Genomic DNA, 23,247 nt, shown 5'->3' with positions numbered 1-23,247 from the left:
TATTACCTCGCAGCACAACTACAGTGGCTCACAAGGTGGGTGGCAAACAGACTCAGAGGTACAGTAGTTCAGGGAGACGTGACCCCAAGCCTGCGGCTGCTGTTGCAAGTAATACTAAGGCTCCCCATTCAGGACTGTGGCATCACCACTGAACTGAAAACAGCACACAAATGCTGGAATAGGAGCCTACGAAGATCTAAGACTAAATGACCTTATACCCCGGAGATCCCGTTGGTAATGTTTGAAGTGCTGCCTCATGGGGATGACTGGAGTAGACCGGAGGCCTGGGGAGAATGGCCGAATGGCTTAATTTCCAGCCTGTCACTGAAAGAGACGTCTTCAACATCATCACCAAACTTAAGCCTTCCTCCCACACCAAAGACCCACTCCCCTCCAATCTTGTCCAAAACCTCAAACACATCATCACTCCTTCCTGGACCGCGATTATCAACTACTCCCTTGCCACCGGCTGTGTCCCCTCTTCCTTGCAACTTGGACAAATCACCCCCATTATCAAAAATCCACTGGGGGACCCAAATGACCTCAACAATCTCCGTCCCATCTCCAACCTTCCCCTTCTCTCTAAAGCCCTGGAAAAATGCGTCCTTCTCCAACTAGACAGACATATTGAACACTTTAACTTACTTGACCCCTTCCAATCTGGCTTTAGGAGAGGATGCAGTACGGAAACCGCCATGCTCAACATTGTAGACGACATCCACCACTCACTCGACAATGGCGAATCTAGCCTTCTGATCCTCTTAGATCTCTTCGCAGCGTTTGATACTGTTAATCACTCTGCTCTACTTAATGTTCTTAGAGGTAGATTCGGCCTAAATGGTATGACACACAAATGGTTTGTCTCTTACCTTCAACACCGCACTCAACAAATCAAAGTCCATAACTGCCTATCTAACCCTATCCCCACCTCCTTAGGAGTTCCGCAAGGATCTATCCTCTCTCCCTCTCTCTTTAACCTCTTCATGGAACCCCTTACACTCATTCTCAAACAAGCCGGGATCAACTACCATCTCTACGCCGACGACACCCAACTCTACTATAAGATTAAAACTCATGCCGACATCATTCACCTCAACAACACCCTCATCAAGATTCAAGCCTGGTTCCACATGAATCACCTCATACTTAACCCCCAAAAAAACGAAATTATTCTTTTTCCCCAAAAAAACAACCAGCTCCCCATTCAGAACTGGATCACAGACCTTAATGCCCTCAACTGCTCCTTATCCCTGTCCGCCTCAGTCAAATTACTAGGGATCTACCTTGACAACCTCCTCACCCCCAAGGTCCACATCAACAATTCTGCCAAAGGGGCCCTCTTCACTCTCCGCCACCTTAAGAAAATCAAGCCCTTCATCCCAAGAGATGACTTCAAACTAGCTGTCCAATCCCTTGCCCTCTCTCGCATTGACTACGGCAATGCCATTCTTACTGGAATTCCCAAGATCTACCTAGCACCTCTAAAATCTGTTCTCTACCTTGCAGCGAGGCTTATCACAGACTGCAAACGATTCGACCACATTTCCCCTGCTCTCAAAACCCTTAAATGGCTCCCCATTGAAGGTAGGTCCACTTACAAAATGGCCTGCATTACACACAAAACTCTCCATCAGAACACACCATCCTACCTCACTAACAAACTTAGTAAAGCCGGCTGCTCCCGGTCCCTGAGAAGCACTAACTCCTTCCTTCTTATCCCCCCCCTACTGAAAAAGAAAACCGCTCAGTCTCGATCCTTTTCCGGCAATGCTCCCTGCATATGGAATGCCCTTCCCACTAACCTTCGATGCAATCCTTCCTATTCTAGCTTCAAAAAAGAACTCAAACTACATCTCCTCAATGAATACTGGGGACCCTAACCCCTTTCTGCTCCCCTACACCGGCCACTTCTGTCCGACCGTAGATGCTTCCGCCCCCCCCTTCCCGGTGACCAGCCCTACCTGCCCTTCCTCTCATCACATCCTTTCCCTGTCTACCACCCTCGCATTCCCTTGCACCCCCCGTCCGTCGTCAACCCTCAGCCCTCATCATCCCTCTCCAACCCCCTCCACCTACTGCCCTGCCCTCCCTTTCCTTATCAACTTAACTGACCACTATCTTCCCTTTCCTGACTGCCCTATTTTCCCAGCGCTCTTCTTAATCTTGTGCCTTATGTAATTATAATTATCACTTTCTCCACAGTATGGTGTTTTTTGTCTTCCCATATTTATCTTCCTGAAGTCCCCCATATGTTGACTTATATGTTGTGTATATACTATACTGTTATGTTTTTGGGGTCCCTGTTTTTTTGACCATCTGGCTCACAAAATATAAAGCACTCTGATGCCCCCGGGTCCAGCCAGCGCTATATAAAACCTCTAAAATAAAATAAAATAAATAAAAGGCAACCTGATCCCATTTAACGACCTTAGAGAGAGATATGACATACCTGGGAGGATTTCCTGTTGCATACCGCCCTCACGGTAGCGATACAAAAACACTGGTGGGAGGGACTCGCATAACTGCAGACATCCGCGGGTGCCATTATATAATAACAGCGGCTGGAACCTTTAAGGCGGTCACAGGCCATTACAGGCGACACACGCATGAGACACTCCCTCCTCTGAGTAAGTTGCATCAAAAATGGGAAGCAGATTTAGGTGAACCTATAGCTGAGAACGTGTGGGGGGTAATTAGTGGAAAGGGCATGGAAGAGCACTAGAAATGCTAGGTTTCAAATGGTACGTTTGTGTTTTGCACAGAGCTTACCTTACACCGGGCAAGATTAATAAATATTTTAATACGCAAACAGCAGCTTGCCCACGCTGCAACATGGAAGGAGCAGAATTCTTGCACATGTTCTGGAGCTGCCCGAAACTCGGAAACCTCTGGGAAGGGGTACCCACAGTCTTAGCTGATGTGACTGAAAGAGAAATAGCAGAAACACCTGGGTATTGCCTGCTACACTGGTTCCCCCACACGTCTAAAAATAAAGTGACGAGTAAGTTCCAGGACCTTGGCCTGTTATTAGCAAAAAGGTACATCACCAGCCACAGGAAATTCAGAGGAGGCCCTAACATACTCAGATGGAAAAAAGATTTCATAAAATGGGCAGAATGTGAGGGGACAGTCAGGTTGCGAAAAGGCACTGGAGACAGCTAGAGCATGTTGTTTGAGAAGATGGGGACCCCTACATGCAAAAATAAACGTGCTAGCCGTAGGGGAATTGGCATTAAAGGGAAAAGAAGAAGCTAGAAGCAAGTGTACAATAATCACAAATTCTAAATTTTAGGACAACATAATAATGATTATACATGAAAACATTGTGCATTGTAAGTCAATGACCATGACCATGTTGAATTATTTGTTATCAAAAGACTTTTTAATTTTATCTTATTTATTGTATCGAAATATCAAAACATTATTTTCAATTTATGATAAATAACTAAAATTGTCAATACCCAAAGAACAATACAATATAATCATGTATTCATGAGAAAACAATGCAATTGATTTACGCAAGTAATTAGACAGTTTGTTGCATTGCACATTTATATATACGAAGGAAGATCCAGATAATTCATGATCAATGGGAAGGCTGGTGGTAGATGGAAGCCACACGCGTTTCGGTTGAGGTGCCTTCATCAGGGGACCGTCTCAACTTTGTCTGCATAAAATACATAATAGGCATGGTCTCAGGATATATATGCACATATGTTAATGAGATTTCCTGAAATTATATTTAATGTTTTTCTAACATTTAAGATTAAATTGTTTTGGTTAGCCTTGTTCAGTACCAATAGGTTGGGCAAACATCGAGTGGAGAGATTTAGAGAATTTGGAAATTAAAAACATATTCTATTTATAGAATGTGTGGGATAAAACCTGTTTATTGACTTGCTTTTTGGGATAGAAACCATTTATACCCAGAGAGGTGTGTGTGCATTACAAGAATTAGCTTGAAGAGCGTGAATTAGGAAACTGCATGTGAACTAGATGGGTGAAGTGAGCATGCATAGTTTGTGATATCATCTAGTGAATAGTACTACATGCATATCCCGTGTGTCTCACATGTGAAAAAGGCTTCTTAAGAATGTAGTCACCTATTTCTTTATCAGCAAGTAGATTATTGAAAATAAGCCATCAGTTTATTTTCTCTGTGGTTCATTTGGTGTATCTGATTCATTTAAGCCTAGGACAAGATGTAAAAACAAATGACTAATCCTGAATAGAACCTGCAGGGCTATTTTACTCTTTTAAACATGTAGTCATTACTAATCTTTGGTACCTATAGCTTAGGTAGAGAATCCAAGTTTAGTGTGGAACAAGATGAGTTTTTAACAGCTATGTACTTTTCTCAAAACACTATGAAGTGTTTGATGTTCAAATTCCTCATTTTATTATTTTCCTTTTTATTGATGCCTGCAAGGTATACATAACGTATAAAAAGATGTTTTATTAGATGAATATATTCTTATACACCCGCATCTGAAACAAATGGCTATTTCTGAATAGAAACTGCATGGCTATTTATCTTTTTGGGATATAGCTTTTAACTTAAACCGTCAGTAGTCTTTAGTACCTGTATATACGAAAGATCCAAATCTTGTATGAAGCAGGGTCCTTTTTGTCTTTTGAGCGCTTTTCTCTAAACACTGTGAAGTGTTTATTATTCAAAGTACTTGATATATTATATTTCACTTTATTTATCCTTGCAGGGCATATATAAAACAAATAGAGAGGTGTTTTATTAGATGGATATATTTTTATGCACCCGCATCCAGATATGTGGTAATTAAAGCCTAGTTACTGCGGTGGCATAATGTCATACTTACAGTTTAATAAAGCTCTTTACTATGTGCTGAAATTGTGTAGGATATGATTCTTCCTACTTATCTAATGAAGCAAAATATAACCGGTGGCCTGACGTGAGATATGATCGCTCACTCACCAAATACAGTTAACAAAAGTGAAGGAATAGGACCAAAAGATGCCCCACCAAGTTGCACAGCGCTCCATGGGTGCATCATCTCCCTTGTTTGGAAATCATTATTTTTATTTTAACTTATGTTTTTAGTGAATTCTAATAAATGATCCATGAACCCGACTACAATTGTAGATACACATCGGGCATTTTCATTTAAAGATGTATCATCCATATAAGATCTAAAAAAGTGGGTTTACTAAAGGTGCCCTTCTTGGATAAATAAAGTTGATTGTAGTATATTTTCATTTTAGCATTTTGGATGTAACTGAAGTGCCTGTAGTGGTAACTTTTTATTGGTGTCATTTTATTGCTTGTTCTCAGGGTATATCCTGGTTTAAACCCTTTTTTATAAGTGTTCAATGTAAAAATCCAATACACCTCCGGCGTTTCCTGACTGTTTCAGAATCTTGACCTTGTTTAGGTTGGATTTTTTCTACAATGAACCATTTTATATCATCTGCTGTGTGGTTCATTTCGGTGTAATGTTGTACCATAGGTGCTGTCATTTTTTGGTACGGATTGCTGATCTATGTTCAGTCAGGCGGATATTGAGGGTATGTGCTATCTCACCCACATAACCCATTCCACATGGAAAAATTAAAAGATATATTAAATCTTTTGTCTTGCAATTTGTCATTCCCTTCAACATAATGGTCTGTCCATTGAATTGCAGAGAACTTGTCTCCAATGCCAGTGGACAAACCCTGAACGTGCTGCATTTGTAATGGCCTACAACTGGCTGTTGCCCAACAATACTTTTCTGTATTGGGTTTTGTATTGGGGCGTATGCTAGAGCATGGACAGCGTTAGTGGAATGGCTAAAGAACCCAGAGAATGAGGTAGGAGAGGACCCAACAGGAGTGCCCCTGGTTGGCGAAGGCTGAACCCTGCACTTTTGACACCACTGAATGACAAACAGTGGAGCAGATATACAGCGGTAGTTACTCTCCAAACTGAATAAGATATCAGCAATGACCCATAATAGCAGCCAGCAGAGCAAAGAGAGGGGCATTCCTAGTTCAGGTAGATAAGAGATGGGCTACGTGCGACACGCCTGTGGCGGTGACGAGGGTGTATGTGTGGGGGGGGGGGGGACAGTTGGGGCCAGTTTATAATGTTGAGCATTGATTATTTCTGATGTTAAGGTCTGAAAGTACAGAATTTCATGGACTGAATACGATGCAACTTGTAGTACCTTTATTACATTGATAGAGGGGGTGGGGGCCTTGAGCTAATGGCATGACGCTCCAGTCTGCCTTAGACATGTAACTGCAGACCATTCATTGAGGAGTACAACTGAATATCTGTAATTTACAATATTGATGTACCTTGTTGAATATTTGCTAAAAACTCAATAAAGTATGTTAAAGAAAAAAATCATCTTTCAAGAGGGAATTGCCCTATCAAACGATTGACCAGGGATATTTGCATATGCTTTAACCCTAATTCCACTAATTTCACAGGCAAGCAGTGATCAATGACTCTAATCTTGAAAGTGCCAAAATGGGCAATACATGCATGGTTTTTAGACCTGCTAGAGATGTCATGGGGAGCAATAATAGAACTACCCCACTCCCAAAACCTCCTCACAATGCAGAATGGAGAGGTATGCCACATAGAACTAGAAAACCTCGGACTGGCAGCATGGCTCGTAAAGACTGAGAATTTGGAAACTTATGTCTCCCTTAGAGAAGCATTGAAATCCTGAGGGAGGCCCACAACACGAACATGCTGTACATTCAAGTGGAATAGATATGTTTACTGGTGCAGCAAAGAAGAATTCCTGTAGGCTAGAACACAGGACACCACAGACATTGGATACCTTATTTACCTTTTAGATGACACCTGACTTATGCATTCATCAAGGGCCACATGGTGGCCATTGGCACATATGGTAGGGAACAAACAGGAAGAAGCCTTTTCACTGCACACATAATCAGAAAATCCCTGGAGGGAGCAAAGAGACTAGTACCATCACGGACAGTACCCACACCTATGTAGAATTTAAAGTTCATGCTGAGCTAGCACATGGAGTCATTTGAACCGATGCATAAGGCAGAACTCAAGTATTTGAAATTAAAAGCTATATTCCTAATAGTGATCACCTCATTACAAAGTCATGGAGTGCAGGCTTTAATTACAGAGGAACTGGCAAGTACACAAGAACAAGTTTTTTTTTTTTACATGTTTTGATTGGCATTTAAGTATTACAATGCAATTATACAAGAAAGAGCAGGAGCTTTCACCCCATTTACACAGTGGGTATCCTCTTCACGGATAAGCCTCATTACTGCAAGCATAATACCGGTATCCATTCATCTAAATGTCAAGTGAGGTTATAAGTGCCCAGGGACCATTTTCTGTTCACTATGAACATAAGCAGAACTTCAGATTACATATAAAAATGCACTTTACCGGTTGTAGTCTGTGACGGAACGTATACAGATATCCATATTCTTAGCTGCTTCATAGCATCCTGGTCATCCGAAAGTCATGTCTGTGGATGCATACATGCTGTTGACAGCAATCATAATGATAAAACATATAAACAGTTATAATAGAGTTGTCTAGTGGGCATAGAGGGGTTGGTGACAAAGAAAAGCGTAGCAGGAGCTCCTAACAAGTGTGTAGAGTGTCTTGCCGGTGGGAAGAGTGCGGTGGGGAGGGGGGGGGGGGGGGGGTAAAATTACATTCTGTCGACTCAGGCAGGCCACCTCTCACCTTGTAGAGACTAGTCAACTACGTGATTCTAAAGCATCCTTGGTTGACTGTGTGTTGATCAAGGCATCCGGTGCAGTAGGGTGTCTGAGGCGTGTAGTGCCTCCGCCCAAAGCATCGCTAACGGACGGTGCCTTATTCCCCGGGCATCTTCCCTAATTAGGGCCCTCTCTTCCGCTCTGGCCCATGTGTTAACATCCCTTTCCCAGGCATTGACTCAGGGGCTTGCTTTGGTCATCCACTTCAGGGCTATGCGCCGTTTCGCTAGGATCAATGCAAGATCCACGAATCTAGTGCCTATTTTGTGTGCCTTGGGCCTGGGGAATAGTCTGCGAAGCCAACCATCTACCGTACAATGGAGTGAGTGCTCCAGTACCCCATTAAGCGCAGCAATTGCAGCTTCCCAGAAATCCTGCAACTCTGGGCAGGCCTACATCCTATGTGTAAACCCAACATTTGGCCCCTTGCATCCCGGTGTTCACTTGCATACATAGCCTGCAGTCGGTGGGGGGTCAAGTACGCCATGTAATGTGCAAGTAATTGAATTGGACATATTTGGAACTGGTCCTTCTGGAAACGCGCCTACGGCTCTCCTTAGATCTACTCTACGTCTGTCATGTCCCTACCGAGTAACAGCGCCTCCCCTGTCCCGGGTCCCAGACAGCAGTTTTGTGATCATGTTTAGTTGTGCTCTGTAAAGGCATTTCACAAGTTGTCGTGTCGGGCCCAGAGTCACCAGCGCTTGTAATACACCATGGGTATCTTGTTCCCCTCGAATCCCAGGCCACATCTCCCTACATGTCTTAACCATGGCATAGTAGGTCAAGAACTGGCTGGAAGGCAGGGCGCACTGATCTGTGAGGTCATTTAGCAGAAGACGTTCCCCCAGCAGGATTCAGTCACTGACCGTTACGAGACAGTTACAGACAGCTTTACGCCTATCCAAGGACAAGATGGTTATGAGAAAAAGCCACTATTCCTCCCAAACGTCGTAACACATTTTCAAGCTAACCAATTAACTTGTACATTCAGCTACCTGGGATTTTTCAGCACACAAAGACAAAGGCTGAGAGGTCCTTACAGATGTTAGATGTAAGAAAGGCAATAATGTATTACCTATTGGATATAAAACCGATCGGGAAGCTAGCACAGTTCCCTTTACACCAGCTACCAAAGGTTCACTCAGGTCTACCATGGCATGATGGACAGGACAAACGATATAGACATGTTAAAAAAGAGCCTGAGTGACATTGAAGGAGGCCAAAGGCTCATTCTACAAGGAAAAAGGGTACACCAGTTGCATTCATGGAAAATGTCTCCATGAATGACATAAGTAAAGCAGCGATGAAGTCCTCCGTACATAATATCACAAAACACTATTGTGTGGACATTCAAACCAAGGGAGAGACACCGTTGTGACAGATGTTTCTAACACACCTGTTTGGAACATGCACTCATTTCATCAGATTTTCCAGGAGAAAGGAATACAGCATGTGAATCCAAGAAAGATTCACACTGCAAAACAAAATTTACCTCTACGACTACCTTTGCACCTTCAAGAGTTTTCTGGATTCGCATGCGATCGATGCGCCTGCCTCCCCGGAAATAAGAAGGATCAAACAGGCATATCAACGGTACAACGAAATGAAGTGGAGGAAAGGTTCACAAGCCAATTATTCGCAAAAAGAGAAAAAAAGAATCTCAAGATGGCGACTATGCACAAGAAATTCCGTGGCGCATGTTTGACGTCACAGAAAGACAGACATATCACCAAATGGTGGTTGACTTCGCCCGCAGTGGGAAAAGAAAAGTCACAGTTCTGGACCTAAACATTAGATGGGGGAATAATGCACAGCATGTGAATCCGAAGGGCAGTTGCTTACTATGCTGTGCAAACAATGTGCTATTGCTGCAATTCAAAAAACAACTAAAGAGTGACTTGTCGGTGCTGTGGTCAAAGTAATAAAGCCCAAGGCACCAAAAAGTATCGAGAAATACAACCTCGCAACAATTATTGTGACTAGGCAGTTATTGAGCAGGAAATGGAGAAGGAAAGAGAAACACATACAAAAAGGCATATAAACAATAACTCATAATAGATTAAGAAAAAGAACCCTCACTCACCCTAGTGGTGACATGCTTCATCATGGGGTTCCCACTGGAGGAACCGAATGTCCCTCCAGTGGTGCTTCAACGCCTGAATTGCAGCGGAGCAGGTTATTGTGAAAAAAGGAGTTGTTTCTTTTTATAGATATGTGTTCTGTGCAAGTGATAGTGAGGATTAAAAAATATCAGTAGTACCAAAAACAACTTTATTTGGTGGTCCGCTGATATTGTTTAAAAGCAGTGTGTTAGATATTAATAGTGGTAATTTTCTTGACCACTTATATCTGTTAAGAATTAGGTCAACATGTTTCAGCTGTCTGAGATTGTTAATGCAGCTTTCTTCAGGACCAAAAAAGTGAATATCCCTGGTGGTCCGCGCTCGCTAAGGCGTGTCCAACCAGTGGCTATATAGTGTGTTAAAAAATTTTGTTCTCTAAAAAATTGTTTATAGTACCGGAATTTCTCGGTTTCAGCACCCTAGTATTTCCAGGGGCAAGGAATCTGTAATTATAAAGCACAACATTAATGCGTTTCAAAACCTTTCTGGTAATTAAATACAATAAATCTTCTCATGCATATATCTCATACATTTCCAGCATTTGAAGTCACTCCCCAGTAAATTGCTATTTCCAAACCAAATTTGGGGTAAGTAAGAGGAAGGACTCGGGATGATTATTTCCCTGTCTTTACATATGCTGTTTTATTAGTTTTGTTTGTTTAATAAAACGTATCCATAACATTATTATCATGGTTTAGACTCGTCAGAACAAATGGCCATCAGTAATATATTCTTAATACACCCGGCTAAGACGAGTTCCAAAAGGCAGTCTGTTGAAAAATGCCATGGTGCAAACAAAGTAATTGACCCAGTTCACTGACAAACATTAAGAATGAGTCTCTGTGGATCCCACGCTTAAAAACGCGAACCAAGAACTCAAGCGAAATTTGTTAAAAATATTAAACGGAAAAAACCTTGGTTTGTTATACTTACAGCACGTAACTAAGGTGCTGTCTTCATAGGCTTAGCGGGGAAGGCTTTCTTCACGCTACGGCCACTGTGTAAATAAATAGATTAAATATTAACATCAAACTGGGTTTGAATATGTAAAAACCCTCGAGGTTTCTAAGTTTGTCCCTCAGCACTTACTTCGCTCGTAACGGCTCGCCGCCATGAACCTACTCAATCCACTGCTGCCGCCCGAAGAGTGAATTCCCCGCCGCGGCGCGTCAGTAGAAAAGGGAGGTCGGGGGTAGATCACGTGTTCACAGTGAGCTGAGCCTTAAAGGTATACTCGCAAAAAGTCAGCGTTGTCTAAAGCGATAAAGATTTTAGCGTTTATGCAACAATAAAACTAAGGGATCCAGAACCCTGACATTGTCGTAAATAAAGTAAATAGGCACTGAAAAGCCCAACTGTTCAAAACACGTTTAGGGCATCATAGGAAAATACCTTAATCCCCGAACACACACTTCTTTCCTTTTGACAATAGGAAAAAACTTTATTGACAATAACAATCTGTAAAGCTATAATCCTGATTTTCTTATTGATTTTCTATACGGGTACAACATTGTTAAAGCTGCTTACAGTTCAGATTGGGAAAAACCTAGTATTTAAACCCCCACTCAGGCCGCAATTACGGGTATGTGGCAACAATTGTAACTTATGTCATTAAGAATAAAAAATAATAAAGTAATGTCCTCGAGTGCCACCTATTGGGCTATAAAAATAGTTCTGTTATATTTTATTAAGGCAACTCATAGGAGAAACGTGCAAAAGTTGTTAAACTGCAAAGCCGTACTAGTTATCAGTTAGTATCCCAGCAAAAGCCACAGAGGAAAGGTTACCATGATTTTATCCCATCAGTCCAATGTTGGCTCATTGTTAGTAGTAGGGAGCTTTTCTGATATGAAAGAACCCGGAATAGGGACTACATCGATCGCTGGATTAAGGCGATAGCATGATCTAGAGGAACATGCGCTAGGGAATGGGGCAGTGAATAACGTTACAAATGAAATGCTATACTATCATCTCTTCATTACTGTTCACCAGGGAATATTATTTATTTATTTATTTATTCAAAGTTTTATATAGCGCGAACAAGATCTTTGCAGATATCAGAGCGCTTCACAGAAACAGGGGGTGATGGCAACAGGAGGGTGACTAAACATATTATTGGGTACAGTATAATAGTCAAAAGCATGATCGGATAGCAGTCATGTGCTGATAAAATACCAATAGACAATCAGGTAAGCAATAATATAGGACGTTGCAAAGTCTTTGATCCAACTACGATAGATATCAGGAGAGCTTAGGCTATAAGGATGGCATATACCACTTTCTTAGCGTTACAGAGAACAAGGGGTAGGGATATCAAGGGGGTGATTCAACAAACTAACGTGTACAGTATAGTAATAGGTAGTGAATGAGTAACATAATAGGATCGTAATCAAATAAGAATATGATAACATTAAACATTAAACAGTCAAGTAGCCAGTGATATAAAAGCGGTGCAAAGTCTCTGATCCAACAACAATAAAGTTCAGGTGAACTTGGCCATAAGGATGGCTTTCACCTCTTTCTTGAAGAATGCAGTGGAGGAGATAAGTCTGGTTTCAGGGGGAAGTGCATTCCAGATCCTGGGTGCCATTCCTGAGAAGGAGCGTTTGTAAGTTTTTTCCTTCCGGAATCTGCGAGGTTTCAGGAGTAGATTTTTTGTACTTCTATTGGATCTCAAACCTCCTGATATAGTCAACTTTTGAGTGAGGTAGTTGGGTGCCTTGTGGTGTACGGCCGAGTGTGTCATAACGGCAATTTTCAGCTGTATTCTGGCTTCAAAGGGCTGCCATTTCAGGGATTTCAAGTCAGGGGATATATGAGAGTGTTTTCTTGAGCCAGTAATGAGTCTCGCGGCAGCGTTCAAGGAGGCTCTTAGGGGTGCGGTTGTTGATAGAGGGAGTCCGCTGAGGGCCACAATTCCATAGTCTATGCGGTTGATGATTAGGGCTTGTACAGCAGTTTGGAAGTCTTTGACTGGGAGGAAGGGTTTAAGTTTCCTCAATGTGTTGATTTGGAAATTAGCTCCTTTCGTTGCTTTGCTAATGTGCTGTTGCATGTTGAGCTTTGCGTCAAGTGTGATGCCTAAGGATTTTGCATAGTCCACGATGGTGGGTCGGACATTGAGTGCTGTTAGGTGATTGAGCCAGATTTGGGTGGTGGTAATTTTCGCAGGGGGTGATATAAGAAGGAACTCAGTTTTCAGAGCATTTAGTTTGAGGTGATTATCGGCCAACCACGATTGGGTGTTTCTAAGTGTATAGTTCAGAAGTTTGATATCTTCCGGGGATTGAACCTTTAGGTAAAGTTGAGTGTCATCAGCATACATATGGAAGTGTACATTGGATGCTTGGAGCAAGGTGGCGAGTGGTTCCATGATGAGGTTGAACAGTGTGGGTGAAAGGGAGGATCCTTGTGGGACGCCTAAATCTACTGGCACAGGTGAGGACAGCACATTGTTGATCTTGAACTTCTGAGACCGGTTATGTAGGAAGGAAGTGAACCATTTGAGAACAGTCCCGGATAAACCCATTCTAGTGTTTAGCAGCTCCAGTAGGTTCTCGTGTTTGACCGTGTCAAATGCTGAGGAGAGGTCAAGAAGGATGAGGAGGCATGAATCATTCCGGTCAAGGATTTGGAGGGCGTCATCAATTATGTGTGTCATGGCCGTTTCCGTGCTGTGTTTCGCTCGGAAGCCTGATTGATGAGGGTTGAGGATGTCAAACTGGTCAATGTGTTTTGTTAGTTGGAGTTGTACACATTTTTCCAACAGTTTGGCCAAGGTGGGGATATTGGTGATAGGACGGTAATTGTTTAGGTCAGACGGGTCAGCTGTAGGTTTCTTGAGTATGGGCGTGACTTGCCCCACCTTGAGGGAATCAGGGATGAGACCTTGTTGAAGGGAGCTGTTAATTATTTTGGTCCAGAGTGGGAGGAGCAAGGGGGTGAAGTCTTTTACAGCATTAGCAGGTAGGGGGTCTGAGAGGTGATTAGAGGGCTTCAAGGTGCCGAGCAGTTTGTGTATTGCTTCTTCAGAGTAGGTGTCGAAGGTCGTCCATGATGCGTTATTTTTAGGTTGAGTGTTAGACATTCTGATGTGGCTAGGGTATCGGCTTACATCATTGAGGAGGTCAGTTCTTATGTTGTCGGTCTTTAGCTTAAAGAAAGCAGAAAAGTCTTCACAGTGTGGGATATCGCTTGTTGTGTTGTTTGGTTCGAAGGATTGCGTCTTGGTTTGGGTTTTGACTAGTTCGAACAGTTTTCTTGGTCGGTTTTTTGCTTGGTCCAGCTGGAGGCTAAAGAAGTCAGATTTCGCATGCTTGATTTTCCTAAAGTAGGCATTTCTCTTGTTCTTAAGCGTTTTGTGATGCAGTGTTGAGGGGTCAGATCTCCAAGTGCGCTCTGCAAATCGATTCTTCATGTCCCTTTTCCAGATCTTGGATTTGGTGGGTTGAGCCGGGGTAGGTTTGACTTTTTCATTGATAAAAAAGGTGATAATGTGGTGGTCTGACCAGTCACAAGGTTGGATTGCCCCCAGTTGGGTAGAGTCCTCTGTAGCGATGATGAGATCGAGTATCGCGCCTTTATCGTGTGTTGGGCTGTTGCATATTTAGGTGAGGTCAAGCGCATTAAGGAAAGTTTTGAGACTGTTCACCACTGCGTCTTTCTGATCGTTCCAGTGGAGATTAAAGTCACCCAGGTAGATTTGAGTGATCTGCCGACCAGCGTTGGAAGTGATCGTGTCCATGAGTTGTTGGGTGAAGGTGGTTGTCCCCAGGCGGGTGATAGATGAGATGTAAGGCATATACTGGTTTGCACTCACTGGAGATATCGAGGCTGAAGAGTTCACAGGAAGTGAGGGAGGGGGAGGTGACTTTAATAACGGAGAGGTTGCTCCCAAAAATGCATGTGATCCCCCCGCCCGTCTTGCCGGGCCTGTCGAGTCTAATGATGCGGTAATTGGGGGGAACTAGAATGTCCATAATAGGCGTAGAAGCTTCAGTTAGCCACGTTTCAGTCAAAATGGTTAGGTCAAGATCCATTGATGTGACGAGATCTGCAATGTCGGAGGAGTGTCTCTGGGCCGATCTGCAGTTGAGTAGGATGCATTTGAGTCTGGGGGAGAGGAGGGTGGTCGAATGTTCTAGAGATAGGGGGACTTTTCTGAGGTTGTTGGGGACGGAGCTTCTGTTACTTAGAGTTGGGTGCCTAAGGGGATTTGTGAGAATTGTGGGTATGGGGAGGTGTGTGGAGGTTGTGTGTTTTACCGGACCTGGGCCAAAAGAGCGCAGGAGGGTGCCTAAGTCGTGGTCCGACAGGGAGTTGAGGGCGCGCCGGGGGCGGTGGGTGTTGTTGCGAGCGGGCATAGTGGGCCAACGCGGAGAGAGTTGAATGCGAGGGCCTGTGGGGAGGGTGTGGCGTTTGTTGGATACAGAGGTGGTCGTTGTAGGTCGGGGTTGTCTGGGGTGTGTGTAAAGAAGTTCTTTGATGGCGTGGAGCTCGTCTTTGACTTGTAGGAGTGTGGATAAAATCAAGTCCAGAGGTGGATTGGGGCTAGTGTTGGTGATGAGGGCCGTGGGCGGGCGGTTGAGTAGGGAGCTGGAAAGCCAACTGGGGACGGAGGAGTGGGACACGCTAGCGTTAGTGGTAGTGAAGGGCTCCGCGGTAATAGAGGGTGGGGTGGTATTCGATGGGTGAGAGAATTTGTGGGTGAGGGGTGTGGGTAAGGTAGGGGGAGGGTGGGAGGTAAAGGTGGGGCCATCGATGGGAGGCGGTGCCGGTGAATTGAGGGATGAGTGAGGGCTGAAGACAATAGGGGTGGCAGGGAGGTAGTGGGGGCTGAGTATGGGGGGGAGAGAGGGGGGATGTTAAGGTATGGGGGGTTGCGTGTTCTGAGGGTCTAGTTGGGAGGGTTGGGGAGTGGGGGGGGGGGGAGTGGGGAGGGAGATAGGGTGGGAGAAGGATCTGCCGCGGGGGGGGGATATAAGCTCCGGGCGGGGGTGGGTTCAGCGAGACTCGTAGGCGGTGTGAGGTGGGGGAAGGGAGGGTGGGGGTATGGGGGATGTGTGAGGGGGAATGATCTTCGTCAGTGAATGCGGGGTGTGGGGGGTTAAGTCTGGTGTGTGACTAACTATAGCACTGGGGGGATGGGAGAGGTGTGTGTCATTCCGCTGTTGCGATGGGCAAGGCAGGTTATATTGAGGATTGGGGTTGGGGGGTGTTGTGCAGCTTGATGTGTGCGGAGTGGAGGTCCGCCGTTTGGCGATGTGTTCTAAGAAGGTAGGGAATAGGTTGTCGAGTCGGTCGAGGTTCCTATCAGTGGCTTGGAATAGAATGTTCCCGTTGTTGTAGATGGTGACGGTGGCTCTACCTGGGAAAACTTGGGATGGTGTGATAGAAAGCGTTAGGCCATGAGCGGATTTACTGGTGGAGGAGATAGTGAGAATGGAGAGGAGCGCTTTCCTCCATTGTGCTCTACGCAGAGTGTAGAAGATGATATCGGTGTTTGTGGCTCCATTGATCAGTGAAAAGTAGGTGAAATACTAGGTAGGTACTAATAGGTGAAGTACTAGTGAGTACTCGCCAATGTTTGTTTATACAGCGAGTGACTGCATTCAACAATGGATTAAAAGTAGTTACTAGTTCTAATCATGACTGGGAGAAACCCCTTGTTTCATTCAAACGTGCGAGAAGCCTCAAGGATGCTCTTTTACACACCCGCCCCAGAAAACAGGATGTCACCAACACTGAGGGGGTTTTAAATGCATGGGGCTTGCCTCCGATAAATGGTCATTACCCATGTGGTGGATGCACAGTGTGCCCTCTGACAAGTGCCACAAAAACCCTGAATCTAGAAGAGGGTAAAGTGTGGCATCAAAGAAATCACACCAATTGTAACTCGTGCTATGTGATTTACCTAATTACCTGCCCCTGTGGGTTAAGATACATAGGAATGACAACTAGACGAGTGAAACTAAGGATTGGTGAACACCGGAGTAATATCCGGTGTCATAAAAACAACACAAAACTAACATCCCATTACTTACAGCAGAACCATACTCCTGATGAATTAAAATGGACTGTGATCTAACAATTGGCCCAGGGCGCTGAGGCCAGTTTATTCGAAAAAGAACAAAGGTGGATATATCGCCTTTCATGCCATCAAACCGGCTTGAATGATGATATTCCCTGGGGAACAGTAATGAAGAGATGATAGTATAGCATTTCATTTGTAACGTTATTCACTGCCCCATTCCCGAGCGCATGTTCCTCTAGATCATGCTATCGCCTTAATCCAGCGATCGATGTAGTCCCTATTCCGGGTTCTTTCATATCAGAAAAGCTCCCTACTACTAACAATGAGCCAACATTGGACTGATGGGATAAAATCATGGTAACCTTTCCTCTGTAGTTTTTGCTAGGATACTAACTGATAACTAGTACGGCTTTGCAGTTTAACAACTGTTGCCTTAATAAAATATAACAGAACTATTTTTATAGCCCAATAGGTGGCACTCGAGGACATTACTTTATTATTTTTTATTCTTAATGACATAAATTACAATTGTTGCCACATACCCGTAATTGCGGCCTGAGTGGGGGTTTAAATACTAGGTTTTTCCCAATCCGAACTGTAAGCAGCTTTAACAATGTTGTACCCGTATAGAAAATCAATAAGAAAATCAGGATTATAGCTTTACAGATTGTTATTGTCAATAAAGTTTTTTCCTATTGTCAAAAGGAAAGAAGTGTGTGTTCGGGGATTAAGGTATTTTCCTATGATGCCCTAAACGTGTTTTGAACAGTTGGGCTTTTCAGTGCCTATTTACTTTATTTACGACAATGTCAGGGTTCTGGATCCCTTAGTTTTATTGTTGCATAAACGCTAAAATCTTTATCGCTTTAGACAACGCTGATTGTTTGCGAGTATACCTGTCGGGGCACGGGATCTCTTAGTTTTATTGTTGTATAAACGCTAAAATCTTTATTGCCTCAGACAACCCTGACTTTTTGCGAGTATACCTTTAAGGCTCAGCTCACTGTGAACACGTGATCTACCCCTGACCTCCCTTTTCTACTGACGCGCCGCGGCGGGGAATTCACTCTTCGGGCGGCGGCAATGGATTGAGTAGGTTCATGGCGGCGAGCCGTTACGAGCGAAGTAAGTGCTGAGGGACAAACTTAGAAACCTCGAGGGTTTTTACATATTCAAACCCAGTTTGATGTTAATATTTAATCGATTTATTTACACAGTGGCCGTAGCGTGAAGAAAGCCTCCCCCGCTAAGCCTATGAAGACAGCACCTTAGTTACGTACTGTAAGTATAACAAACCAAGGTTTTTTCCGTTTAATATTTTTAACAAATTTCGCTTGAGTTCTTGGTTCGCGTTTTTAAGCGTGGAATCCACAGAGACTCATTCTTAATGTTTGTCAGTGAACTGGGTCAATTACTTTGTTTGCACCATGGCATTTTTCAACAGACTGCCTTTTGGAACTCGTCTTAGCCGGGTGTATTAAGAATATATTACTGATGGCGATTTGTTCTGACGAGTCTAAACCATGATAATAATGTTATGGATACGTTTTATTAAACAAACAAAACTAATAAAACAGCATATGTAAAGACAGGGAAATAATCATCCCGAGTCCTTCCTCTTACTTACCCCAAATTTGGTTTTGCAAATAGCAATTTACTGGGGAGTGACTTCAAATGCTGGAAATGTATGAGATATATGCATGAGAAGATTTATTGTATTTAATTACCAGAAAGGTTTTGAAACGCATTAATGTTGTGCTTTATAATTACAGATTCCTTGCCCCTGGAAATACTAGGGTGCAGAAACCGAGAAATTCCGGTACTATAAACAATTTTTTACAGAACAAAAATTTTTAACACACTATATATCCACTGGTTGGACACGCCTTAGCGAGCGCGGACCACCAGGGATATTCACTTTTTTGGTCCTGAAGAAAGCTGCATTAACAATCTCAGACAGCTGAAACATGTCGACCTAATTCTTAACAGATATAAGTGGTCAAGAAAATTACCACTATTAATATCTAACACACTGCTTTTAAACAATATCAGCGGACCACCAAATAAAGTTGTTTTTTGGCACTACTGATATTTTTTAATCCTCACTATCACTTGCACAGAACACATATCTATAAAAATAAACAACCCCTTTTTTCACAATAACCTGCTCCGCTGCAATTCAGGCGTTGAAGCACACTGGAGGGACATTCGGTTCCTCCAGTGGGAACCCCATGATGAAGCATGTCACCACTAGGGTGAGTGAGGGTTCTTTTTCTTAATCTATTATGAGTTATTGTTCATATCCCTTTTTGTATGTGTTTCTCTTTCCTTCTCCATTTCCTGCTCAATAACTGCCTAGTCACAATAATTGTTGCGAGGTTGTATTTCTCGATACTTTTTGGTGCCTTGGGCTTTATTACTTTGACCACAGCACCGACAAGTCACTCTTTAGTTGTTTTTTGCATTTCATTATTGGGGATATAGGAGTGATCCTCACTCTCCTGTTGTTGATATATACTATTGCTGCAATTCTCAGTTTCTGTACGAGACAAAACATTTTCAGAAAAATAGAATCCATGCCGCTCGCTTTATTTCTTTTTTGAGGTAGCTGTAGTAAGCATTTTTAATTGGAAGGATATTCTGTCTACATGAGCGGTACGTATTGTAAACCCAAAGAGTAACCAATGGGGTGATCGACCTATTGTGATGCATAATGTTTAGTTGTCTGTTATAATGTATCTGAGAAGAACACAGTTGTGTGCTTAAGTTGACATTTTCCTACTTTTGAGAAACAGCTCATGGTGTAATAAACTGGCTGATATAGATATATAAGAAAAACTAGTTATCAAAATACAATTCAGCACATTACTCAAAATTTGTAATATCTAAATGCCTATTTGGTATTTGGCATGCTTGTAATGCATATTGTATCCCGATTGCTCTATAGACTGTGTGGACCTTGTTATTTCAGTTACTAGTAGTACTTAATTTGGCCTGGTTGGTTGCACCCATTTTTGGTGACCGGAATTTAACTTTACCTCATCAGACTTTGACCCAGAGCAAGAGAGGCTGAAACACAAGAGGGGAAAAAGAATGAGTGACAGAAAGTAAGGATGAAAAAACCTACAAGAGTGAAATAAAGTGGCAGGAAAGTATATAGTGGTGGAAGGAAGGGCGGGCGTATATGCCACAGCAGAAGTTGCATGAACACTAGCCGTTATACTGGCCACCATTTATATACAAGGTGCAAACACGCCTGAACGATGACATTTGGGACCGATAGAACATATTGTATTACTGAAATTAGTTTCAGCCTGGAGTCGATATTCCCGACTTGAGATTTGACTGGGTCAAGATAGCCCTGAGGAAGTCGAAAGGTGAATTGCCCACTGACGAAACATGTGTTGGATGGGAAAGGACTCTGAACTAATAAAAGAAAGAACTTAAAAATATATGGATATCTGGATGACTTACATTACTGTTTTTTGTACACTATTGGATGTGCTTAGACTAGAGGCTTGTGTCAGTTGTTTAACCTCTTTGGTTTCAGGGATGACATCTCCTCTTTTGAGCACCACACAAACTGACATTTACGTATTAATATTTGTGCGCTTTGTCTTGAGCGCCGAATTCCCTTATTCTCTCCTCAGCTTGTAAACTAATTAAACCTAGACATACATTAGTCATTTCTGGTTTTCATTTACGTATGGGAGCTTGAACTGTAGAGTGGACTGTACTTTGTGCTTACATCTAACAGACATACCCACATGAACATAACTCATAATGAACTGGTTTAAGATACAGAGAGAGCTGCCTTTTAGTTATGTAAATCAGACTGTTTTCTGAACAAAATCCTAAAGATCCAGATGAAACGAAGTGCTTACCAGATAACTATAACCATCTTCTTGATTGGGTGCTTCTACTACTTGTATGTTGTTTTTACCATTTCTTTTTTATCAGCTGTTTTTCTTTACTTTAAAAACTAGAAAATTAGTCCATGTTAAAAAATACTGCACATTTGTCCCGTACAGGTAAATTTACTGTCTAATCCAGCAATATTATGACACTTACATTTTTTGAATTGTAAACAAAGCTTTTCTACTTGCAGGTAATACTTGCAGAAAACATGTCTCATCAGACAAAATATGTAACTCGATGACCAAACGTCCTGATAACTCTGTAGAAAAAAAAGAGAATAGTAAACCAACCACAGTTGGCTTGAGCATGGAGAAAGAGAAAGAAAAGTTGGACACAGATTTATTAAATGTTGAAAGTAACAAACAAGTAAGCAACATACAGACAGCTGTCACTCCTGAACATGATATGCCGGAATCTGAACATCTGCAGAGTCCTATGGATGAAGGGAAGAGTCCAGTTGAAGTAACTCCCAGTACTCCCATCTTGTCTATGGTGGAAACACAAAGTGAGATCGTAATGGAAACTGAAAAGGAATCGTCAGTCTCCGAAGATTTCCCTCCTAATGAACAAAGGCTTCCTGGATTGGAACTTAGTAAGTCTGACGTTCCAGAGCATTCACTAGTTACTTCAAATGTTGAAATGGAAGATATTTCAAGTAGCAAAGGTAGGAGACAAGACCTCGAGTGTGAACCCGATATATTAAACATTGCCCCCTTATCTGAAGAACCCTATCCAAAGCCTTTTGTGTCAGTAAAACAGTTTAGGAACAATGATCATGAAGGTAGCACTGTACCATGCCAGTCCTCTGATTGTAGTAAGGAACACACCACTTTAACTAAAAATGCCTCAGTGTCACCTCATAGCATTCACCCGATTCCCCGCGATCCAGTTGATGCCCATAATATTTCTGCTCGTTTAAGTCCCTCACTGAAAGAAGCCTCTTGCCAGCCTAGTTCAGAAGAAAAGCAGCATCAAGTTGAGCCTGAGCCAATTGATGCCCTTAAATCCCCTGTAAAGAATGTTGATACACAGGCTGCGTTTTCCAAGGCAATTGTATCTACTTTAACAGTGCCAAAAGAAGCTGTGCCTTCTGCAGCAACCAATGTAGATAGAGAAAATCTTTTACAAGCCATATCAAGCATAGAGAAGGAACATTTAATTACCTCTTCTCCAAGTACTACTGTGGCTACTGCATCATTCAGAGATATTGTTCCCGGTTCAGAAAGCGTATTTACTGTCATAGACTCTAGCACTGTTCAAACATCTGCTGGTAATGTTCCTTCCAGCAGCAGGCACTCATCCGAAGTAGATCCTTCAAGCATAATGTCCTTAAACATCATAATCAGTGATGAAACATCTCATTCAGGGGATACCGAGCTAAGCAATGCTGTGTCTAGTATCAGCGGAGACAATGTACCAACTATAATATTGTCTTCTCCAGGTAAAATACAAGTCCAAAATGCTGGCACTCCCAAGAGTGCATCTGCTGAAGAGTCTGTACCCTCTTCAGAAAAAGTTGCAGATGTAGTCTTTGTGGATCAGTGTCTTCCTCTGCACACACTCGGCGATCAAGCTTCCAGTACACTTAGTTTTAAGGCTGAAGATGGCACGGTGTTTACCCTTGCACCCAGTCTTTCCCAGGATGGTGGATTTTTACAGCTCATACCTGCAAGTACATCATTTGGACATTCAAATAATGTTTACATCACCACTTGCATGCCGAATAATGGAACCTTCCGTGGTACTGCATCACAGTCTAAAATTACTCCTATATCTGCCAAGAATCAATCCCAAGTTCAGACCCCTCCTCGACCAAGAAACATGTTTCCTGTGGGACAGACTTTATCTCCTAAAGTTTCTCAAGGTAAGTAGCAGTAGATATAATAAATAATTAAGTACATGTTATTTCAGTACAGAATTTGGTCACCGATCTTTAAAGTTGTCATTTTATATTGTTTTATGCCGATTTACTATATTGTTTACTATATTCCCATCTTGTAAAATTTTGGTAAATTTTAGACTGTGGCTAAAAATAAGATTAGATGCATTGGGCTTAGTTAGGATCTGGTAAGTTGAGGTATGTGACGATAGGTGGGGAGAGGCAAGCCTTCTTTTTTGGCTAGCCTTACAGTTAGGTTTGCTGGGAATAATGCTAATGGCGCTATAATTATATGATAGAAGCGAAGTGACAAGCTTTTGTTTTAGTCACTGCGCATGTGCACTGTACTACAAAAAGGGGTGTTCTATCAAAGCTGATAATCCAATGAGAAAGAAAAGGAGAGAAAAGCATTTGGAAGGTTGTTTCTGTAGTAGGGGATCTCTGTGTATAGTCATAATCTAGTGAATAGTCCCACCCATGTGCGCGGACCCCGGAGCAATCAAAAATAATCTCTTAAGTTGTCAAAACATGCAGAACTGCACAGACAC

At 42.7% G+C, this 23,247-nt stretch overlaps 1 protein-coding gene across 2 annotated transcripts in view; it reads left to right on the top strand.

Annotated features, from left to right (window-relative positions):
* The window catches only part of NPAT (nuclear protein, coactivator of histone transcription), a 358,220-nt gene that overhangs the window by 159,695 nt on the left and 175,278 nt on the right, over positions 1-23,247 (top strand). Inside the window, exon 14 of one of the 2 annotated variants that reach the window (XM_078657048.1) lies at positions 21,011-22,684. In XM_078657048.1, coding sequence (XP_078513174.1) covers positions 21,011-22,684 — 1,674 coding nt within the window. The remainder of the gene's footprint in view (positions 1-21,010; positions 22,685-23,247) is intronic. The other variant, XM_078657050.1, reaches the window with a different exon arrangement.

This window comes from Lissotriton helveticus, chromosome 8 (assembly GCF_964261635.1).
Source record: "Lissotriton helveticus chromosome 8, aLisHel1.1, whole genome shotgun sequence".
Taxonomy (NCBI): domain Eukaryota; kingdom Metazoa; phylum Chordata; class Amphibia; order Caudata; family Salamandridae; genus Lissotriton; species Lissotriton helveticus.
Note: the sequence above shows the minus strand (reverse complement) of the source record. Positions and strands in the feature narration are given on the sequence as shown.